This window comes from Aedes aegypti, chromosome 2, assembly GCF_002204515.2.
Source record: "Aedes aegypti strain LVP_AGWG chromosome 2, AaegL5.0 Primary Assembly, whole genome shotgun sequence".
Lineage (NCBI taxonomy): Eukaryota > Metazoa > Arthropoda > Insecta > Diptera > Culicidae > Aedes > Aedes aegypti.
Window position 1 is genome coordinate 232417655 of NC_035108.1, and position 26212 is coordinate 232443866.

The 26212-nt window shown below is 39.1% G+C and overlaps 1 protein-coding gene across 6 annotated transcripts in view; it reads right to left on the minus strand.

Moving 5' to 3' along the window:
- Positions 1–608: 608 nt before the first annotated feature.
- Positions 609–26212, minus strand: part of LOC5575905 — a 37552-nt gene continuing 11948 nt past the window's right edge. For all 6 annotated transcript variants that reach the window (XM_021844431.1, XM_021844428.1, XM_021844429.1 and 3 more), the window contains 3 exons: positions 20026–20614; positions 18764–19028; positions 609–1197 (listed from right to left, as the gene is read on the minus strand). In XM_021844431.1, the coding sequence (XP_021700123.1) occupies positions 1042–1197; positions 18764–19028; positions 20026–20614 (1010 nt within the window). In that variant the 3' untranslated portion in view covers positions 609–1041. The remainder of the gene's footprint in view (positions 1198–18763; positions 19029–20025; positions 20615–26212) is intronic.

The following is a 26212-nucleotide window of genomic DNA, read 5'->3' on the forward strand; positions in this document are numbered from 1 at the left end:
TGCTTCGTTTTTTTAACAAACTTAGTCAAAATGTCTGAACCATATTTAGAAAACAATTTGGCAAAAAATATGTTATTTTAGTTTTCTAAATTTTCCATTCATTCCAAATCTATTGAATGCATACAAAAAATTTCAATATATAAAACAAACAAACTGTAATCTATGCTCAATATGATTCATCGTAATAAAATCTGAAAATTTCGGAAAAGCAAACTTGATTTTCATTGAAAAAATCGTTTATTGACTGATACACAATGAAGCGTGTTCTTGCGACTACTTTGGTATTTTCTCTCGCTCAAATGACGATTTATAATTCATCATTATTTGGAAAAAAAAAACAATTGACGTCGTCCTGCCTGACATTGTAATAGTAAGACGAGAAACATACTCCATCCATTCTTTGAGTTCAAAGCTTAGATTGAGACTAACACACAAACAAAAGAAACTATATTGTAATCAATAGAGAACTTTAAAAAATTGAGTAGAAATGTGTTTCTGGCCTAAAAAAACTGAACTGAATGCAACAATCGAACGTCATAAATTATGCATAAAAATGTCATCAGAATCTTTTAAAATTAATTCAGATTTTCGTGTTTTATAATTTGTAATTTCTAAAAAAGTTAGAGTGTATGTTTAATACATTTATTTATTCCATGAGCAAATTGTTCAAATTATATACTTTTTCCTCTGATTTTACGTGCAGCCTGGATCGGTAGATCTGTTTTATATTTTTGGTAATTTAAAACATTCATTTTCATTTGATCTTCGGTTCTCGTTCTTTCTAATGTATTCCTGAACATAGCCTATTCTTCTATTCAATAACCGACACAAAACTATAACAAGACATAACCAAAGACTCTTTCAAATCAGCACTTTGTGCTTGATAGTCATTGTTGAATGCTAATTAGTTCACATTCTTTCCATCAACAGAGAATGTATCTAGGTCGTCATGAGAGCTCTAACACCTATAAACCACAACCGGCGAACCGGCCTAACCATTCCACGATCTCCAAAAAGCTACCAGAAGCTTGGTAGGTGAAATTACTTTTTCGAATTTACATGTGGGTCATCTGACTGACTTTCATCGATGGTAATCTTGGTCGGTGTGGTAGATGCTCCGATCGTTATTTGATTAGTTCCTGGGGTAATTGTTGGATCATCAAGAAACAGCGGATTTTTGACTTCCATTTCACCAGTCTGTAAGAAGCAAAAAAAAAAACACTGATTAAATACTTTACTAATATGAGCATCAAAACTAACATCAGCTTGGCACCAGCCACGTCTTTACAGTCGTTTGGGAAAGTTCGTTAGACAATTATTGTGATTAGAGATCGAGTATTAGATTAGATTGAGCTTGATTGGCTGCCCGTGCTTGCTACTCCAGTATCGCCTGACAAACTGCACTTACCAAGGAACCAACCAGATGACTGCTTGAAACTAATAGACACCCTCAGTGTATAAGTGCTGATGATCTGATCTTCTTCTTTCTGGCGTTACGTCCCAACTGGGACAGAGCCTGCTTCTCAGCTTAGTGTTCTTATGAGCACTTCCACAGTTATTAACTGAGAGCTTACTATGCCAATGACCATTTTTGCATGCGTATATCGTGTTGCAGGTACGATGATACTTTATGCCCTGGGATGTCGAGAAAATTTCCAACCCGAAAAGATCCTCGACCAGCGGGATTCGAACCCACGACCCTCAGCATGGTCATGCTGAATAGCTGCGCGTTTACCGCTACGGTTATCTGTGCCCCCTGATGATCTGATGATCAAGACAGAATGCAAACCAATGAGGGGAAGGGAGATGAATTGATGTTGCATTTTAAAACTAGCCCATAGTAGACCAGACCCCTGCATCTACGCCAGTTCATGCAGAAAGGTGTAAGTATTTTTTTTATGGCAGAGTGGCTGCTTTGCCCAGACAACCAGAAGTCGCATAACAGTTTACGTAAAAAGTCGTTTACTTGTGCGAATTACATCACACCCGCACAACATGGTGAATGAAATCGTTTGATTGATGAATTTCCTCACATAGAACGCTATTTTCTGAGTTCATCAGTGCATTTTGTTTCGTTCCGTATAAACGTGCAAAAAAGTCGAATCAATCCGTAGCAGCTGTCAAATCAACTTTGTTCTCATAAACTAAGTCGTACATAAGTATAGTTACAGATTAATTCGTAATAAAATCTTTACACTCGCATTGTATGTTAATTTTCATCATATAAATCAGGGGTTTTCAGCCTTTTTGGCTCGCGGAGCACTTTTTGAAATAAAATTTGTGGCGCGGAGCACCTGTTCCTCACCACCACTCCTTTTGAAATCCCGATTTTTAAAAGCTTGAATTGGCACTATAATTTCTATGAAAACATTGAAGTAAGATTTCTGTTGGCCAATCTTTCAATAATTTTAATTTTATTTTAAACTTTTAACTCTAATCGTAAAAGATTTGTTTTATTTTATCACGGACTTCAACTTAGGCTTTCTTTAAAAAAATCGAAATTCGTGGCCTGGAAACGGCAGAATTGCTTTGGTTAAAAACATTCGACTTTTGCTTTTAATCCGAACAACTTGGAGATTTTCGGCAGAAAAATATTTCTTTTTTGTTTTAGGCATCTATTAATGTCTTTGAATGGAACAACCTCAAGTTCAACACTCATGGAAATATTCATAATCTTGATAACACTCGTGAAATATTCCTAGTTTTGTATAACGGTGTCAAAATTTTCCCTAAACGGATATAGGTAGGCAATTTTCTAGGAAAATTCGGCATTTTATATAATGATTCGACAATTTTGATGAATTAAACGTACTCATGAAAATTATGACAACTGGATCGTCTACAGCGATGCCGGTTTGAGTAAAACAGCATTTTCCTCGCTTACATCATTTGCAGAACTCATCTTCTTCTTCTTCTTCTTCTTGGTACTAACGTCCTTACTTAGACAGAGCCTGATTGTCAGCTTAGCGTGCCTCTGAGTAATGGAAGGTACGATGATACACTATGTCCAGAGAAGTCAAGAAAATTTACATTACGAGAAGATCCTGGACCGACCGGGTATCGAACCCAGACACCTTCAGCATGGCTTTGCTTTATAGCCGCGGATTCTAACCATTCGGCTAAGAAAGGACAGGCAGAACTCATATGAAGTATAAATTTCATGAATTTTAAGTGTCATTCATAATCAAGGAAATCATTGTTGCGAAAAGTTGATTTTTTTTCGCATGAATGTAATTTTATTTTTGCAAAAACTGTTAGCTTTTATAAATTTATTAACATATAAGAGAGAAGAACCATTCATACATTGCAAATGTTTCGAAGAAAAATGTTGATTCGTGCTGTTTGCGAGGAACGTCATTCCGATCAATGTTACCCCGTTTTACGGTACATCAGATTTTTGTCCATGAAGATAAATAAGTATCCCGACAATACATTCACACACCGAAAGGTTCAAAATATTGTATTGGGGGAAATTTGATTTAACTTATTATTTTTGAAGTATAATTCAGGAAAAACTGCAAATTTGGTTGGTGAAATTGTCGTATACACAAATGTATGGAACATTTTCGACGGTTTCGAATTTCAAATAAAAAATCTTAGCCCAAATGCTTAACGTTTTTGTAAAAGTACCTAAGGTATATAAAAGTTCGATAATTTTGGCACCTTATAAACTGTGTTTCGTCACCCACCATAACGTCAAAAACATTATAAAGTGAAGATGAAATAAAACTACCTTAAAATTTTCAGGAACACGAATTTAGCGAACAAAACAGTGGTCTTGAGTAAAAATTTGATTATTGAGTTACAACCAGCAAGTTACTCATCGAGAAAAATTACAGCAAAATCGATTGTTTAGTTCTCGAAACTTGTAGTCTTGAAAATTCAAGGTATGGCTTGGTTTGGTTAATTAAAAGTGCATTTTTAAATAGAAAGTTTAAATATTTCAAGGCATTGGTACAAATTATTAGAACGGTCGCGGAGCACCTGCCAAGGCATCGCGGAGCACCAAGTGCTCCGGGGAGCACGATCTGAAAACCGCTGAAATTATGCACATATACCGCCTCCACTTCTGTACGCATTACGTCCCCACTGGGACAGAACCTGCTTCTCAGCTTAGTGTTCCTATGAGCACTTCCACAGTTATTAACTGAGAGCTTTCTTTGCTAAAGTTGCCATTTTTGCATGTGTATATCGGGTGGCAGGTACTATGATACTCTATGCCGAGGCAAGTCAAGGAAATTTCCATTACGAAAAGATCCTGGATCGATCGGAAATTGAACCAAGACACCTTCAGCATGGCTTTGCTTTGTAGCCGCGGACTCTAACCACTCGGCTAAGGAAAGCCCTTTTGACGACATCTTATACGGAATCGTTGCACATACAGTCGACTCTCTACATCTCGATGTTCTACATCTCGATATCTCTCCCTATGTCGATGATTTTATAGGTCCCTTCAGTTTGCATACATTTTCTCTCTCCATATCTCGATATCCTCCTTATCTCGATATCTCCATATCTCGATGTGTTTCTGCTGATTCTTTGTTCCCAATTTTCTCTCCGTATGTCGATATGACCAATATCGAAGGTTACTAGACCAAAGTTTTGGGATTCAAAACAAGTTAGGAGCGCAAAAATGACGTCTGTTTGTGTATTACTTTCTTGGCAACGGAGTGTTTTTCAATCTAGTATTCATCAAAAATTTGATCTTTGTCTCGATCTCTTCCTATCTCTATGGAAGAAGGGAAACGGTTTTCTGGTTCTAGCGTTTGCTATTTGAATGAATAGTTTGATCATAGACAAAAAAGACGTAACACTGACGAAATTTCCATCGTGAGGTGTCGATGCTTTAAAGGTGATTATAAAACGAAGCCAAACTTTGAATGGACTAGAGAATCTGTCAACAGTTCGCGTTGAAAATCAATCAAATTGCTTGCTTGCTGGTGGGATGGGATAAATTTTCAACGCGAAGCGCTGCTTGGTTTTCATGTCTTGTGCTCTTGAAAATTTGAGGTGTGGCTTCGTTTTATAATCACCTTAACGATTTTCACTATGTTACAAATCTCACAAGCAGAGGCGCACGTATAGTTTTTCTTCGTGTGTGTTACCGACTGATCGGAACCAATTAAATTCACCCACGTTATGGAGGCCAAGAAGTAGTCAAACTATTTTGCCAGTTAGGAGATTTGTTTATAGTAGCCATAAGAAAGTAAATAGGGACAAAAGGAGTAAAATAAAAAAAAGAAATGTATAACTCAAATAATTTGTAATGCTTAAGTAAAGGGTCCAACCCTCCCTTATTACAACTATGATTAGCAAGAGGTTAGGCACGTTTCACATCCCTATCTGAAATAAATCTGACTCAACGGGTGTGGCATCCCTGCCTCAAATGACAGTTCCGGGACCAAATCAAGAGAGAGGAGAGAAGAGCGTAGAGAAGAGGAAGAGAGGAGAAGGGAATGGAGAGGAAAGGAGAGTCTGGGAAAAAAGAGGGCAGAAAGTAATTGACGCTCGAAGAACACGGATGAAACTGAACCGTACTCCGAAAGAAAAAAAAAAGTAGTGGATAGAAATAGAAAGTGGGCTTCGTAGCCGTGCGGTTAGTGTCACCGAGGCATTTAGCCGCATCGTGCTAAGGAGTGTGGGTTCGATTCCCGCCTCAGGCCGAAAACTTTTCGAGAGGAAAATTTTCCGACTGTGCCACTGGGCGTTGCATGCTAGTCCGTTGTCTCTAGTGTGGTGCTTTCTTCAAAGGGCAAATAGCCCACTGGAAGCAATAACGTGTAGTGTCTTTTTTTTAAAAACGAGTGCGTGTGCGAACAGAAAGGGAAAACTTCGGCGCGGGAAAATCCAAAGTCCGACAACGGTGTGAGAAGTGTCCGTGAAACCCACCTTGGAGCCTGGAAGAACCCTGGATGATCCGCAACATTCTGGTCGTCGACCCTACCACCGTGCCCCGCTTACCGTAGCTCAAAATCCTATGAGTCACAGCCCCGTCGGTGAGCGTTCGGACGTCGGTCAAAGGCCGGGAATAACCCACGAACATCCCCGACTGAAGATTAACCCACGACGAAGATCAGGCCCTGAAGTCCCAGCTGCTGGAACCGAACCCGCCCAGCCAAGATGACGCCCCGAAGAACCCACAGGACCAAGCACGTGGATCTACAAATTAGCGCTTCCTGAAGTGTGGCAAGTAACCCCCAAGAACCTCTCCTCTCTCTCTCTCGCTACTACCTGCACGGCCGCAACGATTACCCTCTCCCCCCCTTATCAATGTAACTTATTTAAATAAATATGTTTAAGTAAAATTTCATTGTGTTCTGTGCCGCTTTACTCTATTGAAGACCGCCTTGGTTTCCCTTTCAGTGGGTCTGCCTATACTTTGTATTGTCCCCTTCAGTTCCGGTGAAAAGGTTAGTGTGTCCTCCCGAAGCAAGCAAACGCCGACCCTGAGTGGGTGTAGCCACGGGGCGCCGTGATTAACATGTTTGACGAATAGAAATAATAAATCATAGAAGAAGAATGTCGCTGGTGTTCCCTTGGTTCTCGCTCAGAAACATGTTGGGTACATAAGTGTCAAACTGCATACATTTTCGCGTTGACATTTATAGCCCCGCCTATCTCAGCCAGCGACATTCTTCTTCTGTGATTTATTACTTCTATTGTTTGACGTTTCACACTACCGCCATCTGCAGGTCACGAAATAATATTTCGTGCAACATGCTCATCAGATGATGATGGTGTAAACTGGGCGATGAATTTTGAAGAAATTTGTTCTATGTTTTACGTTTGTTTGTTTGTGGTTTGAGTGTGATAGATTGAGAGTGGAAGATAGTGTTGGAGAGCAGGTACATCACACCCCCCACACTGATAAAAATCCACACGCTCGATCTGTGTGTTTAAAATTATGGATCGATTCATGAACGTCCATATCGATTTGCTATGATTTTCTTGCAAACTTCGTGTGTGTTACACATTAAATTCCTGTGTTTTGCTTCATGGATTGATTCATCAACCGACAACAGGGATTCCATATTTTTTCCACATAAGTTCCCGAAGCTTTCTCTTCAGATTCGTATGTGTCAACCTATGGACGCATAGATCATCACACCAACACGGATTCAGTGTGTTTTGCTTATGGTTATCTTGTGTCATAATCATCATGTTCAAGTTGGTCGATTCATTGATTTGCGCAATGAGATTGTTATGATGAAATCCATGAGCTATGCTATCGATTTCCATGTTCAAAGCTTCTAAATTGTTTGTGATCAACCCATGGGATGCCTAGTGAACTGAATTGCGGTTGGACCTCGTGTCGAACGACAGTCATCATCATGCTTCCAAAGAGAAGAAGCAAATTTTGAAGCTGAAAGTGTTAGATGAAAATTTATGAATTCGATTTTTCTTTTATTAGTGAAGTTGACCGATGTACGAGAATTCTACCTTTCTATAAGAAAACATTGATTATAATGTATAGTTTAGTAGAAAAATCGGATTCCACTAACAGATTTTTCTGGCTTTTGTAGTGGTCACTGTGAGTGATTGAGTGCCACTACGGGTTCGTCATACTTTTGAAATAAAGTTCTGATCAGTGTTTGTCAGAGCGTGCAAGCTGAAACAACTCGGTGTTGTATCTCAAGCATCCGAAGATTATTATAAAACCCTTTACTGTGCATATAACAGACATTATAACTGGCGTACGAGGTGAAATATTTTTTTTCTTTTTTTTCAATTCAGTTGAAGTTTAAGCTGTGATTAAGAACAATTATAGTTTTGTGAGGTGATACTAGTTATTGGTAAAATTTAATTCTACTGATACAGTTTCTAAAGCCGTTTCGCTCATCTCAAGTGTGGTGATGCCAAGGCGGCAAGGAGTTTATGTTGAAATCTCATCACAGCAGTGTTTAATTCGCACGTTTTGCGAAAAAGTTTTCCAATAGTTTACTACAGAGTTTCTTCATAAAAAAAAAAGTAAAACCTGTGAAAAGTGTTTAAATCGCAAAGGACGCGTGTGTTTAAGATCGGCTTCTACTGCATCGCCCATTGTTCAGTTTGGCGTAATATAATAGCGTTGTGTGTTTGACCGGAGACAAAGCCTGGCATCGCAGATCAGTTTTTTGTAGCTGACCACAATAGCTTTGGAAATTTTCATCGCGTCAACCAGCATCCATTCCCAGTATAAGCTTGTAGTGTGTGTTGAAGTTTTTGGTACCGCTTAGACTGGTCCACATCATCGTTTGAAGACAACACGTTGACTAACCAGGTATGTTTTAAATTGTTTTATCGTTTTTGGTTTATTTTGTTTTGTTGTGATTGCGATTGCGCGTGTTTGTTTTTTTTTCTGAAGTTATTTAAAAACTTGAGCAATTTAAGTTTGTTTTCTTCATCATTTGTGTCTCTCTGGGAGTAGTTTAAAATTTATGTTAGTACAACATATTATGTGTTTGTAGTTGATATTTTTTTTTTTTCATAAAATATCAAAAATTATACAAATTTAGAAGTTGATTTTTTTTCCGTTTCTCTGTTTGTTTCTAATTTTTATTAAAGTGGCAATGCCAATTATGAGTACAATTGAACCGTTCCATCCAGATGGAAGCATAACTTTCTCGCAATATCTGGATCAACTGGAGTGGATTTACTTGCATCAAAAAGTAGCAGATGGGGATAAGAAGACTACATTCCTTGCATCGTGTGGTACCGCTGTCTACAGTGAGCTCAGGTTGCTGTACCCTGGCCGAAACTTGAAAGATATTGAATACAAAGATTTGACAGATTCGCTACGTAAACGTTTCGACAAAAGTGAAAGTGATTTAGTCCAACGTATCAAATTTTATGCGAGGGTGCAGAAACCTGGCGAAAAAGCCGTAGATTTTATTCTGGCGGTAAAGAAGCTGGCAGTCGTCGATGGAGCTCATTTGATGGTCGTTGGTCAGTTCGACGTGTCGGTGAAGCTTAATGGTCAGCGTAGAACAGTTCAACTAGTGGTCCTGGAAAGCAAAAAAATCTTCACACCACTTTTCGGGCGTGACTGGCTAGACGTATTCTTTTCAGCATGGAGAGACGCCTTCCAACCAGTTTCTGTAAACTACACAACCGTGACGAGGGAGGTTACCGTTGAAGAGGATATAAAAAGTAAGTTTCCAAATGTTTTTGATAATGATTTCTCCACTCCAATAAAAGATTTTGAAGCAGATTTGGTTTTGAAGGAAGATAAACCAGTTTTTAGGCGAGCATATGAAGTCCCATATCGTTTAAGAGATAAGGTTATTGAACATATTGATTCTTTGGAGAGGGATAGTGTAATTACTCCTGTTGACGTCAGCGAATGGGCTTCTCCTGTAATTATAGTAGCGAAGAAGGATAATGGTATTAGGATGGTGATTGATTGCAAAGTCGCCATAAATAAGGTTATTTTACCGAATACCTATCCGCTTCCATTGGTTCAAGATTTGTTTGCATCGTTGTCGGGTTCTAAGGTTTTTTGTTCACTCGATCTTGCTGGAGCTTACACCCAGTTACGTCTTTCCGAAAATTCAAGAAAAATTATGGTAATTAATACCATAAAAGGTTTGTACTCATACAATCGCCTGCCGCAGGGAGCATCTAGCAGTGCAGCAATTTTTCAAAAAGTAATGGATCAAGTTTTGCATGATTTAGAGGGGGTTTCTTGTTACCTTGATGACGTGTTGATTGCTGGTAAGGATTACGAAGAATGTAAGAAGAGGCTTTATTTGGTCTTAGAACGTTTGTCTAAGTTCAACATCAAAGTACATTTAAAGAAATGCAAGTTTTTTGTTTCAAGTTTGCCTTATTTAGGACATGTGCTAACGGACCAGGGTTTGTTGCCATGTCCTGAGAAAATTCAGACGATTCGTAGAGCTATAGCTCCGAAAAACGTCACGGAATTGAAGGCATTTTTGGGTTTGGTGAACTATTATGGTCGTTTCATTCCCAATTTATCCTCACATCTCAGCACGTTGTATAATTTGTTGAAGAAGGACTCTAAATTTGTTTGGAGCAAAAATTGTGATGATACCTTTGAATTATGCAAACACTTACTATTAAACTCAAAACTTTTGGAGTACTATGATCCTGAAAAACCAATAGTAGTTGTTTCTGATGCCTGTGGATATGGCATAGGAGGAGTAATTGCTCATGTTGTTGGTAAAGAGGAGCGACCCATAAGTTTTACATCCTTTTCGTTGAATGATGCGCAGAAGTCATACCCGATTCTGCATCTGGAAGCATTGGCGATTGTCAGTACTATAAAGAAGTTTCACAAATATCTGTATGGTAAAAAGTTTATTGTTTACACAGACCATAAGCCTTTAATTGGTATTTTCGGAAAGGAAGGTAAAAATTCAATTTTTGTAACACGGCTACAACGATACATAATGGAATTATCAATTTACGATTTTGATATTGTGTATCGTCCGTCTGCTCAAATGGGTAACGCAGATTTTTGTTCTCGTTTCCCTTTACCTCAAGAAATTCCTAAGGATTTGCTGCGTGATCACGTTAAGAACATCAATATCACCACTGAATTACCGTTAGACTGGATGACGATTGCGAAGGAGACAAAAAATGATGAATTTCTACAAAAGGTTTTGTTCTTTTTACAATATGGTTGGCCTAAAAAGTTGGAAAAACGTTTCAGAGATGTCTTTTCACAACATCAAGATATGGAACTGTTGGATGGTTGTTTACTTTTTCAAGACCGTGTAGTAATACCAGTAAGTTTGCATGCTGCAGTGTTGAAACTACTTCATAGAAATCATGCAGGCATTCACAAAATTAAACAACTAGCCAGAAGAACAGTTTATTGGTACGGAATCAACAGTGATATAGAAAGTTTTGTTAAAAATTGTCATACTTGTAATCAGATGGCTGTTGTTCCTAAGAAACCATCTCAAATAACCTGGATTCCTACTAGTCGTCCATTTAGTAGGATACATGCTGATTTCTTCTACTTTGACCACAAAGTTTTCCTTGTCATAGTTGATAGTTACTCGAGGTGGCTTGAAGTTGAGTTTATGCGAAGCGGAACTGATGCTAAAAGAGTTAAATCTAAATTTATGTCTTTGTTTGCTAGATTTGGGTTGCCTGATGTCATTGTGACTGATGGTGGTCCTCCGTTTAATTCCAGATATCTCATAGACTTCTGGGAAAAACAGGGCATCAAAGTAATGAAAAGTCCACCATATCACCCCTCTAGTAACGGCCAAGCAGAAAGAATGGTACGTGTAGTAAAAGAGGTGTTGAAGAAGTTTTTGCTCGATCCACAAATGAGGGAACTTGACATTGAAGATCAAATATCTTGTTTCTTGTTTAACTATCGCAACACATGTACAGAGGACTCAAGTTTTCCCTCTGAAAAAATGTTTAAATTTAAACCAAAAACGATTCTCGATCTAGTCAATCCAAAAAGTAGTTATAAAAAGCATCTGACGACTCCAAAAGAGGAGCAAAGTATTGGTTTTAATGCGGACGAGTGTAAAAAGGATGAATTGGCCAAGTTACGAACAGGGGATCCAATTTACTTCAAAAACTTCAAGCCGACAGATGTGAGAAGGTGGCTGGAAGCTACTTTCCTTAAACAAATATCTCCCAATGTTTTCCAGATCTCTCTAGGAGGACGCACATACACGGCTCATCGCGAACAGTTGAAGTTGAGACGCAAGTCGCCTAACCGCATCGTTTGTGGAACTAGCGAAATGGATAAGGAACGTTCAAGGGAGAAGATGAATGGCCAGGACCGGAATCAGGACCAGGACTTGGATAACGATTTTTATGGATATGTTTTCGATTCATGTCTGTTCAACACACCATCTGGCAATAGTTTACCATACTCGACAATTTCTGGCAGTAGTTTGCCATGTTCATCAGTTTCTGGCAATAGTTTGCCAAGTTCATCAGCCTCTGACAGTGGTTTGTCACGATCATCAGCTCATGGCAATAGTTTGCCAGTAACCGAGCATTCAGGCAATTGTGTGCCTATTCGAACTCCTTTAACACATACTGATTCGGTCGGAAGAACGGAGTGCCCAAATGGCCCATCGGTTACAACTGCAGTTGATCTACTCGATCCGATAAATAAGCCTCCACAGTTACCAGGGTCTAGGCAAAGGAAAACAAGAAGAAAACGTAACCAAGATGAAGCATTTGGTAATCGCAGTGATTTAAATTTAAGAAGATCTCTTCGTTCAAAGCGTAAGAAGAACAGTGATGAATATGAATACTATTAATTTGAATTTTATTCGGTCTATATTATTGTAAATAGTAATTCGTTCAGTTAGATGAAATATGAACATGTTTTAAATGAATTGTAATAACAATCTCGAGAAGGGAGAACTGTAGTGGTCACTGTGAGTGATTGAGTGCCACTACGGGTTCGTCATACTTTTGAAATAAAGTTCTGATCAGTGTTTGTCAGAGCGTGCAAGCTGAAACAACTCGGTGTTGTATCTCAAGCATCCGAAGATTATTATAAAACCCTTTACTGTGCATATAACAGACATTATAGCTTTCAGTTTCGAAAAAAATGGAATATGCTTATCCCTAGCTTCCCAAATTATGGATTTGCGGCGCCCCGCTTGTTGCTGGCTCACGGGTTTGAAAAAAAAAATCAAGAGAGTTTGCGACAAGCAGAGGAGCCTCGGATCCATATTTTGGGGAGCAAAAGTTTTTCTACCAAATTTCTTCTTTCAGCCCCATGACATTTATGTTCTATCACACATGACTATCTAAAGCTACTACATTTCTAATTCAATAAGCAAATCAGTTGGGTTTCATGATTTAATATTTGGAAATTCATGTTTGTTTCACATGACAACCTAATGTTGATACACATGTTATTATACCGTGAAATCAATGATGAAATCCATATGGCTACCACACTCAAATCATGTGGTTTTCCTCATTGCGCAAATCTATAAGTAAAACACACGACCTTGACGTGTAGATTTTTCTCAGTGCATAGTGGAGAAGTCTGAGGTGAATATTGTAGAGGTACACACTTAAACGGTTTCGCCGAGAACCCAACAGCTGATATCTCGGTAATAATTTGACGATTCTCGGTAAAACTTTTACCGAGATCTCGGTAAACGTTTACTGAATCTCGGTAGCGTTCGCCGAGATCTCGGCAAAAAGTTCGGATTGCCGAAATCTCGGTAAAATAAGTACCGAGATTCGGCGTTAAAAATTACCGAATTCTCAGCTGTTGGGTTCTCGGCGAAAAGTTTTACTGAGATCGGTAAAATAATTTAAGTGTGTAGTGAGTTAATCGAGAAGATTGTAAACACAGATAACAGATGTTTATGCTAGAACAAAAATTTTCAAATTGAAACTCCTTGCAATCACTAGCGCCGCCAAACATCGAATTGCGTTAGTCAGTGGTGAATATCAGTATTTTGAAATATTTCATATTCACCACTCACATCGTCATGGGAACTAAGCGATGACAGCGCCACCACGATGCTGCTGCCTGCTACTTGTGTTGCCATTCAAAATTACCGTTAATTGTCTTACACAGTTTTACAATCGGACTTCAACATCTGTTATCTGTGTTGTAAATAATTGAATAAAAGAGAGGTACTGACGTTATAGCAATATCAGTCAGTAGCCTGCGGTATGGAGCAGAAACCTTGTTTGTGTATTCGTTTTTTATTTCAACAGGCTATGGGCCCAGGAACGCCTGGATCGGCTGACGTGGCTTCAATGAGGGACCACGAGGAAGTACCTGGACGAAGAGGCAGAATCTCGGTGAGAAGGTAGAGTCTAGATGGAAGGTGCCCAAAAGTTGGAGGACAAGATGCTGAGATCGAGGCTGATGGTGTGGATGCTGGCTGATCGGAGAGGAGAAGCTTGGAAGAGCTGGAGGAACTCGATAGCATGAAGGAGCTTGGAGGATGGTGCGGTTGACCAAGAGGACGATAGTGCAGTTGACCAGGAGGAGCTCGAGGCTAGGAGGAGCTTGATGTCAAAAGGAGCTTAGAGGACAGCTCTGTGGCAGTTGTGCGGTTCGGAAGTTATGTGACGAGGAGGTGTGGGAGAGCAGGCACATCACACACCCTGTAGTGGAGATGTCTGACAAGGGAAGGTCACGATGGTGTTACACGGGGTTTTCAACCGGACTATTTTTTTTAGATTCTACATGTCGAAATATGAAAAACCCCAAAGCCTTTCGGGTGATGGACCAGTGGTGTAGCCAGGAGAGGCTCTGAAAGAATCGATTTTGTACGAATATAATATTATTGAGTCAATTGAAAATTTGTCAAAAAGATTTTTTCAGTATTTAATACGATAGTAATGAACGAAATTGTCATTAATGTAGGTTTGTAATGTATATTTATGCCATTGGCGTAACTAACATGGAATATGGACACCAAAACCGATTTGGTTTTATTAGAAAAGTATACCACCAAGAAATCCATCGTGATTGCGCATATGGCATAGAAAAAATACATTTTAATCATACATTATTGTCAATTCTGTTCTCTACCATCACAAGAATACCAAAAACATATTTTTGCCAATTTTCCAATAAGCCTAATAATATAATATACTTACAAAATTGCCCCTTTTAGAGCCCCTCCTGGCTACACCACTGGTCCATCACCCGAAAGGCTTTGGGGTTTTTCATATATCGACATGTAGAATCTAACAAAAATAGTCCGGTTGAAAACCCCGTGTAACACCATCGTGACCTTCCCTTGTGAGATAAAAATTGTAGAGATAGTGAGTTAAGCGAGAAGATTGTAAATATGTTGATACCCAGACATTAAATTAAAGAGAGGTGCTGACGTGATAGCAATATCAGCCAGTAGCCTGCGGTGTAGAGCAGAAACCTTGTTTGTGTAGTAGTTTTTTTATTTCAACAGATAAAAGCAAGTGAAACATATTAATACAACTACAAAGTACGAAAAAAGGAACGAACCTGGGATTGAACCCATGTCCCATAGAAAGGATATTAGATTATTGGGATAAAGTAAGAATTCATGATATACCTACCTTGATACCTTGATGGCTACAGCGTAGCATCACGCCATTGCCGGGCGTATTGTAGAGCTCCATCTTCGTCGGTCTTGGGCGAAACTTCTCCAGTTGCCCCGAACGTTTAGGGTCGCCACGTGCTCATCCACTGCGTACAGCCAGCGTATTCGTGGTCTTCCCCGAAGCCGCCGACCTCTACCTAGTTCCCTGCTGAATATTATTTTCGCAATTCTTTCTTCCGACATTCGCACTAAGTGACCAGCCCACTGAAGTCTGCCGTATTTTACACGCTTGATAATATTCGCATCTTTGTACACTTGATATAACTCGTGATTCATGCGTCTGCGCCACACACCATTTTCGAGTTTCCCACCGAGTTTTGTCCGCAGCACTTTACGCTCGAAAACACCGAGAGCTTTCCGGTCTGCCTCTTTCAACGTCCACGCTTCGTGCCCGTAGAGAGCCACCGGAAGAATCAATGTTTTATACAGGGCGAATTTTGTTTCCGTTTGCAAGCTGCGGTACCTAAGCTGGTTACGTAGCCCGTAAAAGGCCCTATTCGCAGCCGCAACACGTCTTTTCACTTCGCGGGAAACGTCGTTGTCACATGTCACAAGTGTTCCAAGGTAAACAAATTCTTCAACAACTTCAAACACATCCCCATAAAACACTACCTCAGCACCTACACCACCAAGCCTGACAATTAGGTCTATATCGTCCGCAAAGCCAAGGAGCATGTGCGACCTTGTGATAATAGTGCCATTTCTCTGCACGCCAGATCTCCTAATAGCACCCTCGAGTGCAATGTTGAACAGTAAATTCGAAAGTGCGTCTCCCTGCTTCAATCCGTCTAACGTCACGAACGAGGTTGACACCTCGTCTGCGATCCGAACACTTGATTTCGAACCATCCAGCGTAGCACGTATCAGCCTAATTAGTTTCGCCGGAAAACCATTTTCAGACATTATCTGCCAAAGCTCATTTCTTTTCACTGAGTCGTACGCCGCCTTGAAATCAGTAAACAGATGGTGAGTCTGCAAGTTATACTCCCGGAATTTGTCTAGGATCATTCGCAAGCTAAACATTTGATCCGTTGTCGAACGGCCCTCACGAAAACCAGCTTGGTATTCGCCGACGAAGGACTCCTCGAGCGGTCTTAGTCTGTTAAACAGGATGCGCGACAAAATTCTGTACGCCGAATTCAGCAGGGTAGTTCCTCTGTAATTGGCACACTCCAGTCTGAGCCCTTTTTTGTAGATAGGGCGTATGAGGCCATCCAACCAGCCGGTGGGCAATTCTTCGTCCTCCCATACCTTCAGAAATACTCGGTGGATCGACTGGTAAAGCTGCTCGCTTCCGTGCTTGAGAAGCTCGTCCGGGATCTCGTCCTTCCCAGCAGCCTTACAGTTCTTCAGCTCGCTGATAGCCTTTTTAACCTCTCCTATGGTATTGATCGTCATCATCTATGTTCATCCTGTTCCTCGCTACATTTTCATTCTCACCGTTCAACAATTGCTGAAAGTGCTCCTGAATTCATGATATATTTACGCTTAACCATTCCTTGAGCTCGATTGGCCGCCCGTGGTTGCTACTTCAGTATTGCTAGATCAGTTGCACTTACACAAGTAACCAATCAGATGACTGCTAGGAACTAACAGACACCATCAGTGTGTAACCAGTGGTGTGTTGAAGTGTCAGAGATTTGTGAGACTATCGTGATTTTGTGTCAAATAACTAATACCAAGAAAATATTAAATTATATAAAACTAGACACTTTCGAACTCCCACTGTGAAGAACGCAGCCACATCATTAGTTCCGCTACTCACCACCAGGCGTTACAGGAGCATAAGGATGGGGCCATTGTGGGTGGTGTAAAGCGGGCCATGATGGGGCGAATATGGATGAGCGGAAAAATGCTTTAACGGTCGCGATCGTCGATAAGTAACCTTCATCGCAAAATCATTAAGACTACAGCATTCGAAAGAATACGACGCTAGTTTTTTTTTCTTAACACGTTTATTTGGAAGGCTCAGGTGCCGTAGGGCATAACAGAGCCGAAATCTTTTCTTTTTTTACATTGTTTACATTATAAATATTGTATTTATTTTAAAAACTATGTTAGTATGGGGATGTTTTAAGGTTAGTAAATACATTTATACAACAGGAAAGGAAAGGATTTTTCGGTACGACGCTAGTTGCTAAAGGCTAAAAAGTTAAAGGGAAAGCGAAAATAAGTTGTGGAAAGTGGAAGAAGCGACATTGGATTTACATCCAGGTAATTCGTTAACCTTTCCAATCCAGGCAGCCCTCATATTAATCGCCAAAAATCCATCATATTTCCGCCCCCTCCACCCACCAGGACCCCGTAGTTCACCGTAGTTCACCGGTAGTTTACCCATTGTTGTACGTTGGCAGCCGAGCACTACATCCTGCGCCTGAGCCTGCGTTGGCCGAAGTACCGCCGGAAGCACGCCGTGACCATTGCCATACCTCGGAGTAGGCCCAGAGTCCACTAACGTGCCACTCCGAAGGCTACCACCGCGATTCGATAGGCGTCATCTAGAAGCGGCCATTTTGTTAACGGCCTGAAGCGTGAAGAGCGAAGTGCCAGCCAGCCATTCACTCTGAACGAGGAAAGGGAAGCAGAAGTGCTGTGCGGAGGAGTCATGGTTCCACCGGCCGTGTCCTGCCGGAACTAAAGCGAGAAGGAGCGGAACGTAGTCCAGGAAGGAGAGACGGTAGAGTAGCGGAGCGTGAGAAAGGGGCCCCGCCGATAGGGAAGAAGTAGACGGAGAAGTGAGGTAGGAGATAACCCTTAAGAAAGTGGGACCAAGCTACCTGTTTGTGCGAAGATTTGAATAAAGTATGTTTGTGTTTGTGTTTGCGGGCCCAGATAGCCGTAGCGGTAAACGCGCAGCTATTCAGCATGACCATGCTGAGGGTCGTGGGTTCGAATCCCACTGGTCGAGTCAAACGCGTACGCCGACCCTGAGGCAATTGAAGAGAGGGGAGTCTCACCTGTGCTGGACAGGGATCGCCCCATTAGTTACAAGTGTAAGTACTGATGATCTTCTATTTGTAGGCAATATTGGTGTCTGCCACGTCAGAATGCAGACCAATGAGGGAAAGGAGGAGGAATTGATGGTGCAAATTAGACCAGATATACCCCTGCATCTACGCCAGTTCATGCGGGAAGGTGTAGGGGTGGTAATTTTATAGCAGAAAGGCTTGCTATTTGGTTAGCAGACTGCTTATCTATCAGACGTTTGGAAAGGCGTGCTATAAAGATGGAAGAATGGAAGCGTTGGGAAACGGTTTTTTTTTTGTCCGTCTTTGCTTTCTTGCAAATAGGCCAGGGAATAGCAGAGAAAAAGTAAATTTTGTATGAAAATTGACAGGAAAATGAATGACAAGTTCATCAAACCTCTCCTGGCCTATGCTATGAACGAATGGATCAACTGTGATACATTAAGAGTGGAAGGTACAAGCAAGTTCAAGATACAACTACGGTGTACAAGGAAATGGATGGGCCTGGGATTGGGATTGAATTCAAGACCTTCGGCTTGTGAAGCAGAAACAGTGGCCATTTGACCACCATCATGATATTTACAGTGCCTTTCCGATTTTAGCACCAAATTTTATGTTGCCGTATTTAAGTTACCATTCAAAATCGGGAAGACACTGCATATTCAAAACCGTCATCTTAGGGTAGGGGCGTAGACGTACACTAAATGAACTAAAAATTAAACCTACCATTCTACTTCAAGGACTTACCGGTGCCAATCCAGGACATTCGTACACAGTATAATCTCCTTCTTCATTGTCGTCCTCGCTTTCAGCGTCGGAATGAATGCCATTTTTATCTATATTGTTATGGTTTTCCATTGCAATGATTTGCTGCTTCTGGTGCTGATAATGGTACATCTGAGCGCTCTGTGCAAGCCTTCTGTCGCCAGTAGGCGAAGAGTCCTTATTGGGCCCCGTCACACCGTAAGCCGGATAGTCGACATCTGCGGCTGCTTTTGCCTTTTTATGGAGACTGAAACATAAATCTCAGGTTATTGCTTATGCCTTATCTAGAACAATATTAAAGCTGTTATGAAAGTTTGAATGCAAATCAAGAAGAATAAGACGGCACTTGACTCGCTTATATACAGGGTGTTTGGTTCCGGAGTGCAGATATTTTTAGGGTCGATAAGTCTTCCCGAGATATGAAAAAGTGCCTTAGCTGCTTTAGTAAAAGTTTTGTAAAAACTAGTTTAACGGCATAAATATTGAAAAGTTTGCAAAAAGTGACGAAAAAAACCTACATTTTTTCATGTATTTCTAAAGATTTTGATATGTTACAAAGATTTCCTTTAAAAAAGTTCTTCTACAAATTATGCACTATCTTGTTAGCTATCAAATTGTCATTGACAGCAACATTGTATACTTTGTAGTTTCGTTGCAATATCATGTTCAAAGTTGTGCCCCAAACAGCCAAATTATCATTAAAATATTTGCTGGTTACCCTATGTCTTCGTCTGTTGATTCCAGTTCGTGTGTAAAGTGTGCTGTTGGCCGTGTCGAAGTGAATGGAAATTTACTTCGGTTTGCTACATGCGCTGACTTATGTCGTTTTCGTTTTCTAAATTTTTGTTGAATTTAAACCTTCTTTTTCTTCTTGGCATTAACGTCCCCACTAGGACAGAGCCTGCTTCTCAGCTTAGTGTTTTAATGAGCACTTCCACAGTTATTAACAAAGAGCTTTCTTTGCAAAGTTAACATTAACGCATTCGTATATCGCGTGACAGGTACAATGATACTCAATGCCCAGAGAAGTCAAAGAAATTTTACGAAAGATCCTGGACCGACAAGGAATTTAACCAAGGCGTCTTCAGCATGGCATTGCTTTGTAGCCATTTAAACCATGCAACGCATTAAAAACCACTTTCGATCTTAGGATGTTTCAACTAACGTATTATATTGAATTCAAAGATCATTGTTTTGCTGGTTTTCTCCGTTGATACTTCATGAAAATAATACATCATACTTACGTATACCATCCAATTCCAACGGAAATCAAGCCGACCGTAACGGCTGCGCTTATTCCGCCAATCAGAGCCACAATGTACATGGCCACAGCGCCATCCATTTCCACTGGCCTCTGGATAACTCCATTCACTCGTTGTGGGAACACATTTTCGTCAAATATCTGCTCCTTGTGTCGCAGCTTATTGTCTAGCGAATGTTGATTATAGTGGATGGGAAGCTTCGGTTTGATATCCTGAGGTGAAGGAGGGACGTTCCTACTGGGGTTTGGATTCATAATGAGCTCATGCTCGGGAATCTTGTCAGAGTCAAAATTGTTGCTATCGAATGCGTTGTCCGAATCAACGATGCTCACTGTACGGTCGTAGAAGCGAGCATCACTGGGGCCAACGGCAAAATCGATTGGTTCATTCGGATTTGCGGGATGCTTTGGGGGTGACGATTGATAGGTGAATGCCGGACCAGTTGCTTCATTTCTTTGCAGAATATTCCTATTCAGCTGAAGTCGTTGCCAATGCTCCAAAAACCGTTGACGGGCTCGTTCCTCGATTATTTCGTTTATGGTTTTTAAGAACTCGGGTGCCTCTCGAGCATCTATGAATAGCAGAAAAAAATAATTAGGAAATTCATGCATTAATGGTGAATGTTTTACAAAATATGACTTATATAACTGGGAAATGGGACTCCTACATCGCTCATAACTCACTTCACGGCCGCATTAGTGTCTATTAACTTTTCAATATTCCAATTTGTTTATGCATACAGTCAACTCTCCATAACTCGATATTGAAGGGACCATCGAGTTAGGGAGGTATCGAGTTATAGAACACAAAACGAGTGCAAATGCGATCAAAGGGGCCATCGAGGTAGCCATGATAACCAAATTTTTCTATGGTTCTCTAACTCGATATCAAGATACGGAATATCGAGTAAGGGAGAATTAACTGTATATCATTTTTTACGATATAAAATCGATCTTAACACATTTCGAGCAGACTTATTTTTATTCTCAAATTTATGAATTTCGGTTTTTGATTTACCGTTAGGACGCCATTCACCGCTCATTTACCAGCATTTCAACACATTACATTCTGCCAAAAATCGGTTTTTCGATATTTTTCGCAACTTTTTGCGCTAGACACAAGATAAAACATTTGTTTTTGTAGGAAAGAAGTTGAAATGTGAACAACCTATAATGGTACCGAATAACACGTATGCCAATGATACATGTGTAGGGCTCATCCTAAGTATGAGGCTCTATATACACAACTAGTTGGAATTAATTTACTTTCATTAGCTGGTTGTTATCTTTGTACTATAGTACAACAACATATTAAAATGTGACAGCTAAGAAGCATTTTTCGATCTGTCATAATCAAACTATTGTTCAACTCTTGTTTACCGCCTTAAACAGCCTAAAATTATTATTTTAAATAGTATATAATATTAAATCATATGAATTTCATTCTTTATCAAACCATTCTGGTATACTAATACATGTTGATGACTTTTATTGCGGAAATGTGTTCAGAATTTTCAAAAGAATTCAATGAGCCACCGCATGGAGCATGAGCGGTGAATGGTGTCCTTACGGTATCTAATTTTTAATTTTGAACATCCCTCATTCTTTCCGGCGTTACTTCCCAACTAGGAAGTGCCTGCTTATCACCTTAGTGCTTTTATAAGCATTTCCTCTGAGAACTTTCCTTTACCTATTTACTATTTTTGCAATCGTATAATGTTTGGCAGGTACGAAGATGCTACATGACCTGCGAAGTCGGGAAATCGTCCCTTACGAAAAGATCCTCGACCGGCGGGATTCAAACTCACGACCCTCATCTTGGTTTTGCTAAAATGCTGCGCGTTTACCGCTACGGCTATCTTGGCTCCTGTGAACATCACTTTATATTTTTTCGCAAAGCCTCTTCTAGTTTCCAATTTTTGACAATAATAAAAAAAAGTTTTGACGACTCTTTTGAAATGAAGAAAACTACATTTATTCTGAAACATATTTTATTTTCGTTGAAACTAACGAAATAAAAAACAGTTTCAAAGTGAATTTTACACCACCAAGCTTTTCCTCAACTCCAAATCGCTTCATTAGGACCCCTAGCGGGGCCTTCATTAGCCGAGTGGTTAGAGTCCGCGGCTAAGCCATGCTGAAAGTGTCAGGGTTCGATTCCCGGTCGGTCCAGGATCTTTTCGTAATGGAAATTTCCTTGACTTCCCTGGGCATAGAGTATCATCGTACCTGCCACACGATATACGAATGCGAAAATGGCAACCTTGACAAAGCAAGCTCTCAGTTAATAACTGTGGAAGTGCTCATAAGAACACTAAGCTGAGAAGTAGGCTATGTCCCATTGCATTGAGGACGTAATGCAAAGAAGAAGAAGGACACCCAGCGCACAGTCTTCTCCGTATATTCGGTCGATTTTCTAAAAAAAAAAAACTTCAAGCTCGTTTAGTAGCCCTCAACCCCCTTTAGAATAGACGAATTCCTCTCAAGATTTCAAGCTTCTGGGGGGGCAAATGAACAAATTTGGGGGTATAACATTAGGGCGGTTCAGAATTAAAAAAGGTCAACATCCCAATCTCCCATATCTTTCTTACCATCCTGACGATAAAATAGTGTTCTATGTAATTTTCAGCTTTTTCGGTGGTAATCTAGAGGTGACCCAAAGACGCTGTAGGTTTATATGGAAATTACTATGAAATTTTGAAAAATATTCCAAACACGTTAATATTATATTGTAAGTACAAACTTATCATTCCATAGTGAAAACTCATTCTTGAAACCATAATCAAGGAAGTTGCTGAAGCGAGTTGGAGAAGAGATATTCACGAATTTGTTTGCTATTATTTAGCTACATGTGGGATTATGGTCCGGCAAACTTCTGCAAAAATCTTAAACAAAAAACTGTTTTTTAAGAATTTTCTTATTGTGATTTGAAAAATGAGTTTTGAGAAATTTAACATTTTAAGAAATTTCTCCATAGTAATTTTCATATAAACCTTCATTAACTTCGGGCCACCTTTTAATCACCAGCAAAACAGCTGAAAATTCCTTAGAATGTTATTTTTATCGTAAGGATAATAAGGAAGATATGGGAGATTTAACTTACAAACTTTTTTGAATTTTGAACCGTCCTAGCTTAAAATAAGATTTCTGTTGTTTGGTGGGCACCCAAGTGTCCATGAACAAAAATGCTATTGAGTAAATTGACGAATATTTGTATATCTGCATCTGCATCATCTTCATATAATTTCTACGAATTGAAATGTGTATATTTATGGTTTTATTTTTATGCCCACCAAATATTTTTACAAAAAAAGTTTTATTTATTTTTAAATTTTATGTTTGATGCATTTAATACAAAATAAAGTTGTATTACTTCTATTGTTCGATTGTTAATACTTCAATTTAACCCCTCTACCAGCAGCTTCACTTTTTTTACCACAATAAAAAATATTCAAACAGCGATAAGTTTTTTATTTTTCGATATGTTTGCACCATTTTTTTTTACAAATCCTCAAAAAACTCGGTTGAGTTGTTCTCAAAAAATTTAAAATTAGAAGAGTTTTTTGAGAATTTGTGGAAAAATGGTGCAAAAACATCGAAAAACAAAACAAGTTATCGCTGTTTGGATATTTATTTGTAGTGAAAAAATGAAGCTGCCGGTAGAGGGGTTAATAGATAATTTATCAATGCTCCCCCTACTTTTCAACATCTATGAGTCAATACTGAAAAGCTTCAAAGAAATATCGAGTTATGGAACAGAACTGTTTTGGAAAGTCGTTTCAGGGATCCTTAAAGTAATCATGAAATCTTGGTTTAAAGTGAGACATCTCGGGATCGGATCCAAAGATGACCGTCACAATGGCTGACTTCTACCACTATCCGCGATTCTAAAGTCTCTAATATTAAGAATAGGACACACATAATCGATCTTCTTATTTTATGTTTTCTACTAGAATAAAGTGTTGAAAAAAATAAACATCTGTCGTTTGTGAGATTTGTTCCTTGGAGGTATAAGGTACAGTGGGGGATGTGTATCAGTGGGGTAAGTCAATATTAAGCATAAATACTTTAATATGTTGAATGTTTTCGCACCATTGCTTCGTTTTAGGTTATATTCTTACGCCCATACTGATACTATTGAAAAACTGGTACTACACGTACACCAACCCAAGCAAACTTGTTAGCTGCAAAAATTAATTAATTTGAAAATTGTTTTCCATCAATCAAAAATCCATTGTATCTGTGTCTAAAATCGAATACTATTAATTTTTTCGACACATGGTGAGCATTTCAGTTTTAATTGAATGAATTACAATGAAAACTATGTGATTTTTGAAAATAAATATAGATATATTATACATGGTACACTTAACCCTACTTTTTAATGGGGTGGGGTAAGAGGATCAAATCTTATTATCATTTATTGACAGACTGCTTACGAGAATTTTAATATCTTTTAATATACGCAAATGTTGTTTTCCTTAATTTTTTCAATTCCCAGCATAAATTTGTCAAATTGACCATAGAAAATTTGAATTAATCCACCTAAAAAGTTTTTTAACCTTTCTGGTATAAAAAATATAAAATATTAATAATTTCAAAATTCACACAAAAATTTTCGTGGTTTATCTCAGCTGAGTTGCAAAAGAACAAACTATACTAATTTTTCAATTGAAAGCATAATATCGTACCTTATTTGACCTCATCAATTGTTCCAGACAGATGCTACAAATATTTTCATAAATGGAATAGAAGGATTTTAGTTTTTTATTCATAAGTAAATGTAACTAGTATTTTCGAAAATATCGTTAGGAATAATCCTACAATACTTCTGTATAACTTATGTGTTAAAATGGATAAGTTTTCTCCAAATTATTTTTTTGTTCGAACTAGTGTAATCTAATGTATACATATTTTTCATTAAATTTTGATTAAATAATAGTTATTTATGCAACAAGATGCAAAATGATGATTTTTCAGCACGAGTTGTACATTTATCCAACGAGGCTTGCCGAGTTGGATAAATACAACGAGTGCTGAAAAAATCGAGTTTTGCATCGAGTTGCATACAACGTTTTTTGCTATTATGAAAAATGCCGTTCTATTGAATTATTTTAACAGCACAATCCTATTTCAAGAGTATCCACATGGCCTTTCATGCGACGCATAGACTCCGTAGTTTTCAATCATGTAGGCTGTGACACAGCAGCCTGATCTTAATCTGAGAATCTTAATTATGACAGTCACAAATTTTCACGCTTCAATCGAGAATCTATTGATCGGATTACGACGAGGGACCAGACTAGACGCCGCACACAATTTCGACTTTTTAAAGTTATATCTCATGTACCAAATTGCCTGCACGGACCGTGAAGAAGTTTGAAGTTAGGTTCAGGATATTTTGGGATTTACCCTACATCATCATTTACGAACACTGGGTGACCGGCTTCTAAATCAGAATGGCTCTCGATCTCCCTTTACTCGGATACCGATCGACCAATGGTTGCAGAAGCAGTAGTACGCATGACCATGGTCAAAAAATTGAGATACAGGCGTATAAAGAGACGATAAATCTTCGAGCTATTTAGTGGAATATGATGAGTATGGAGAGACGCAGATTTGGTGACTCTCAAAATGGAACTGAAAAGTGCTACTTTTCAGCACCGAAATGAGTGCTGAAAAGTAGCACTTTTCAGCATTGTTTTTGTAGTTAGGAAAAGTAGGCCGTTATGTTGTGCATTACCTTGATATAAAGTAGGCTTATATGCAACGTAATATCAAAAAGATACTTTCCAATTTGAAAGTATTAAAATGTAACATTACTAGCTCTAATAACAAGAACGAGAGTAATATCATTCTTACTATACATAATTACACCACATTTGTTTTGAGAACAGAATTTTTTCATTGGTGATCCACTTACCCCACCATGGTTGGGCAAGTGGATCATTTAGCGCAAATTTTTAAGTCTCTCGTGTTCAATACATAACAATCAGAAAAATCGAAATAAATGACGATTTGAAGTATATTAGTCCCTCACTTCTTATCAACAGAAACAAGTTTGAATTACATTATTCACGTTAGCTGTACACAACAATGAAGTTGACTATTGATTTTTCTGTATCCACTTACCCCACAGTACCTTACCTAATTGTTCAAAAATATTGTGA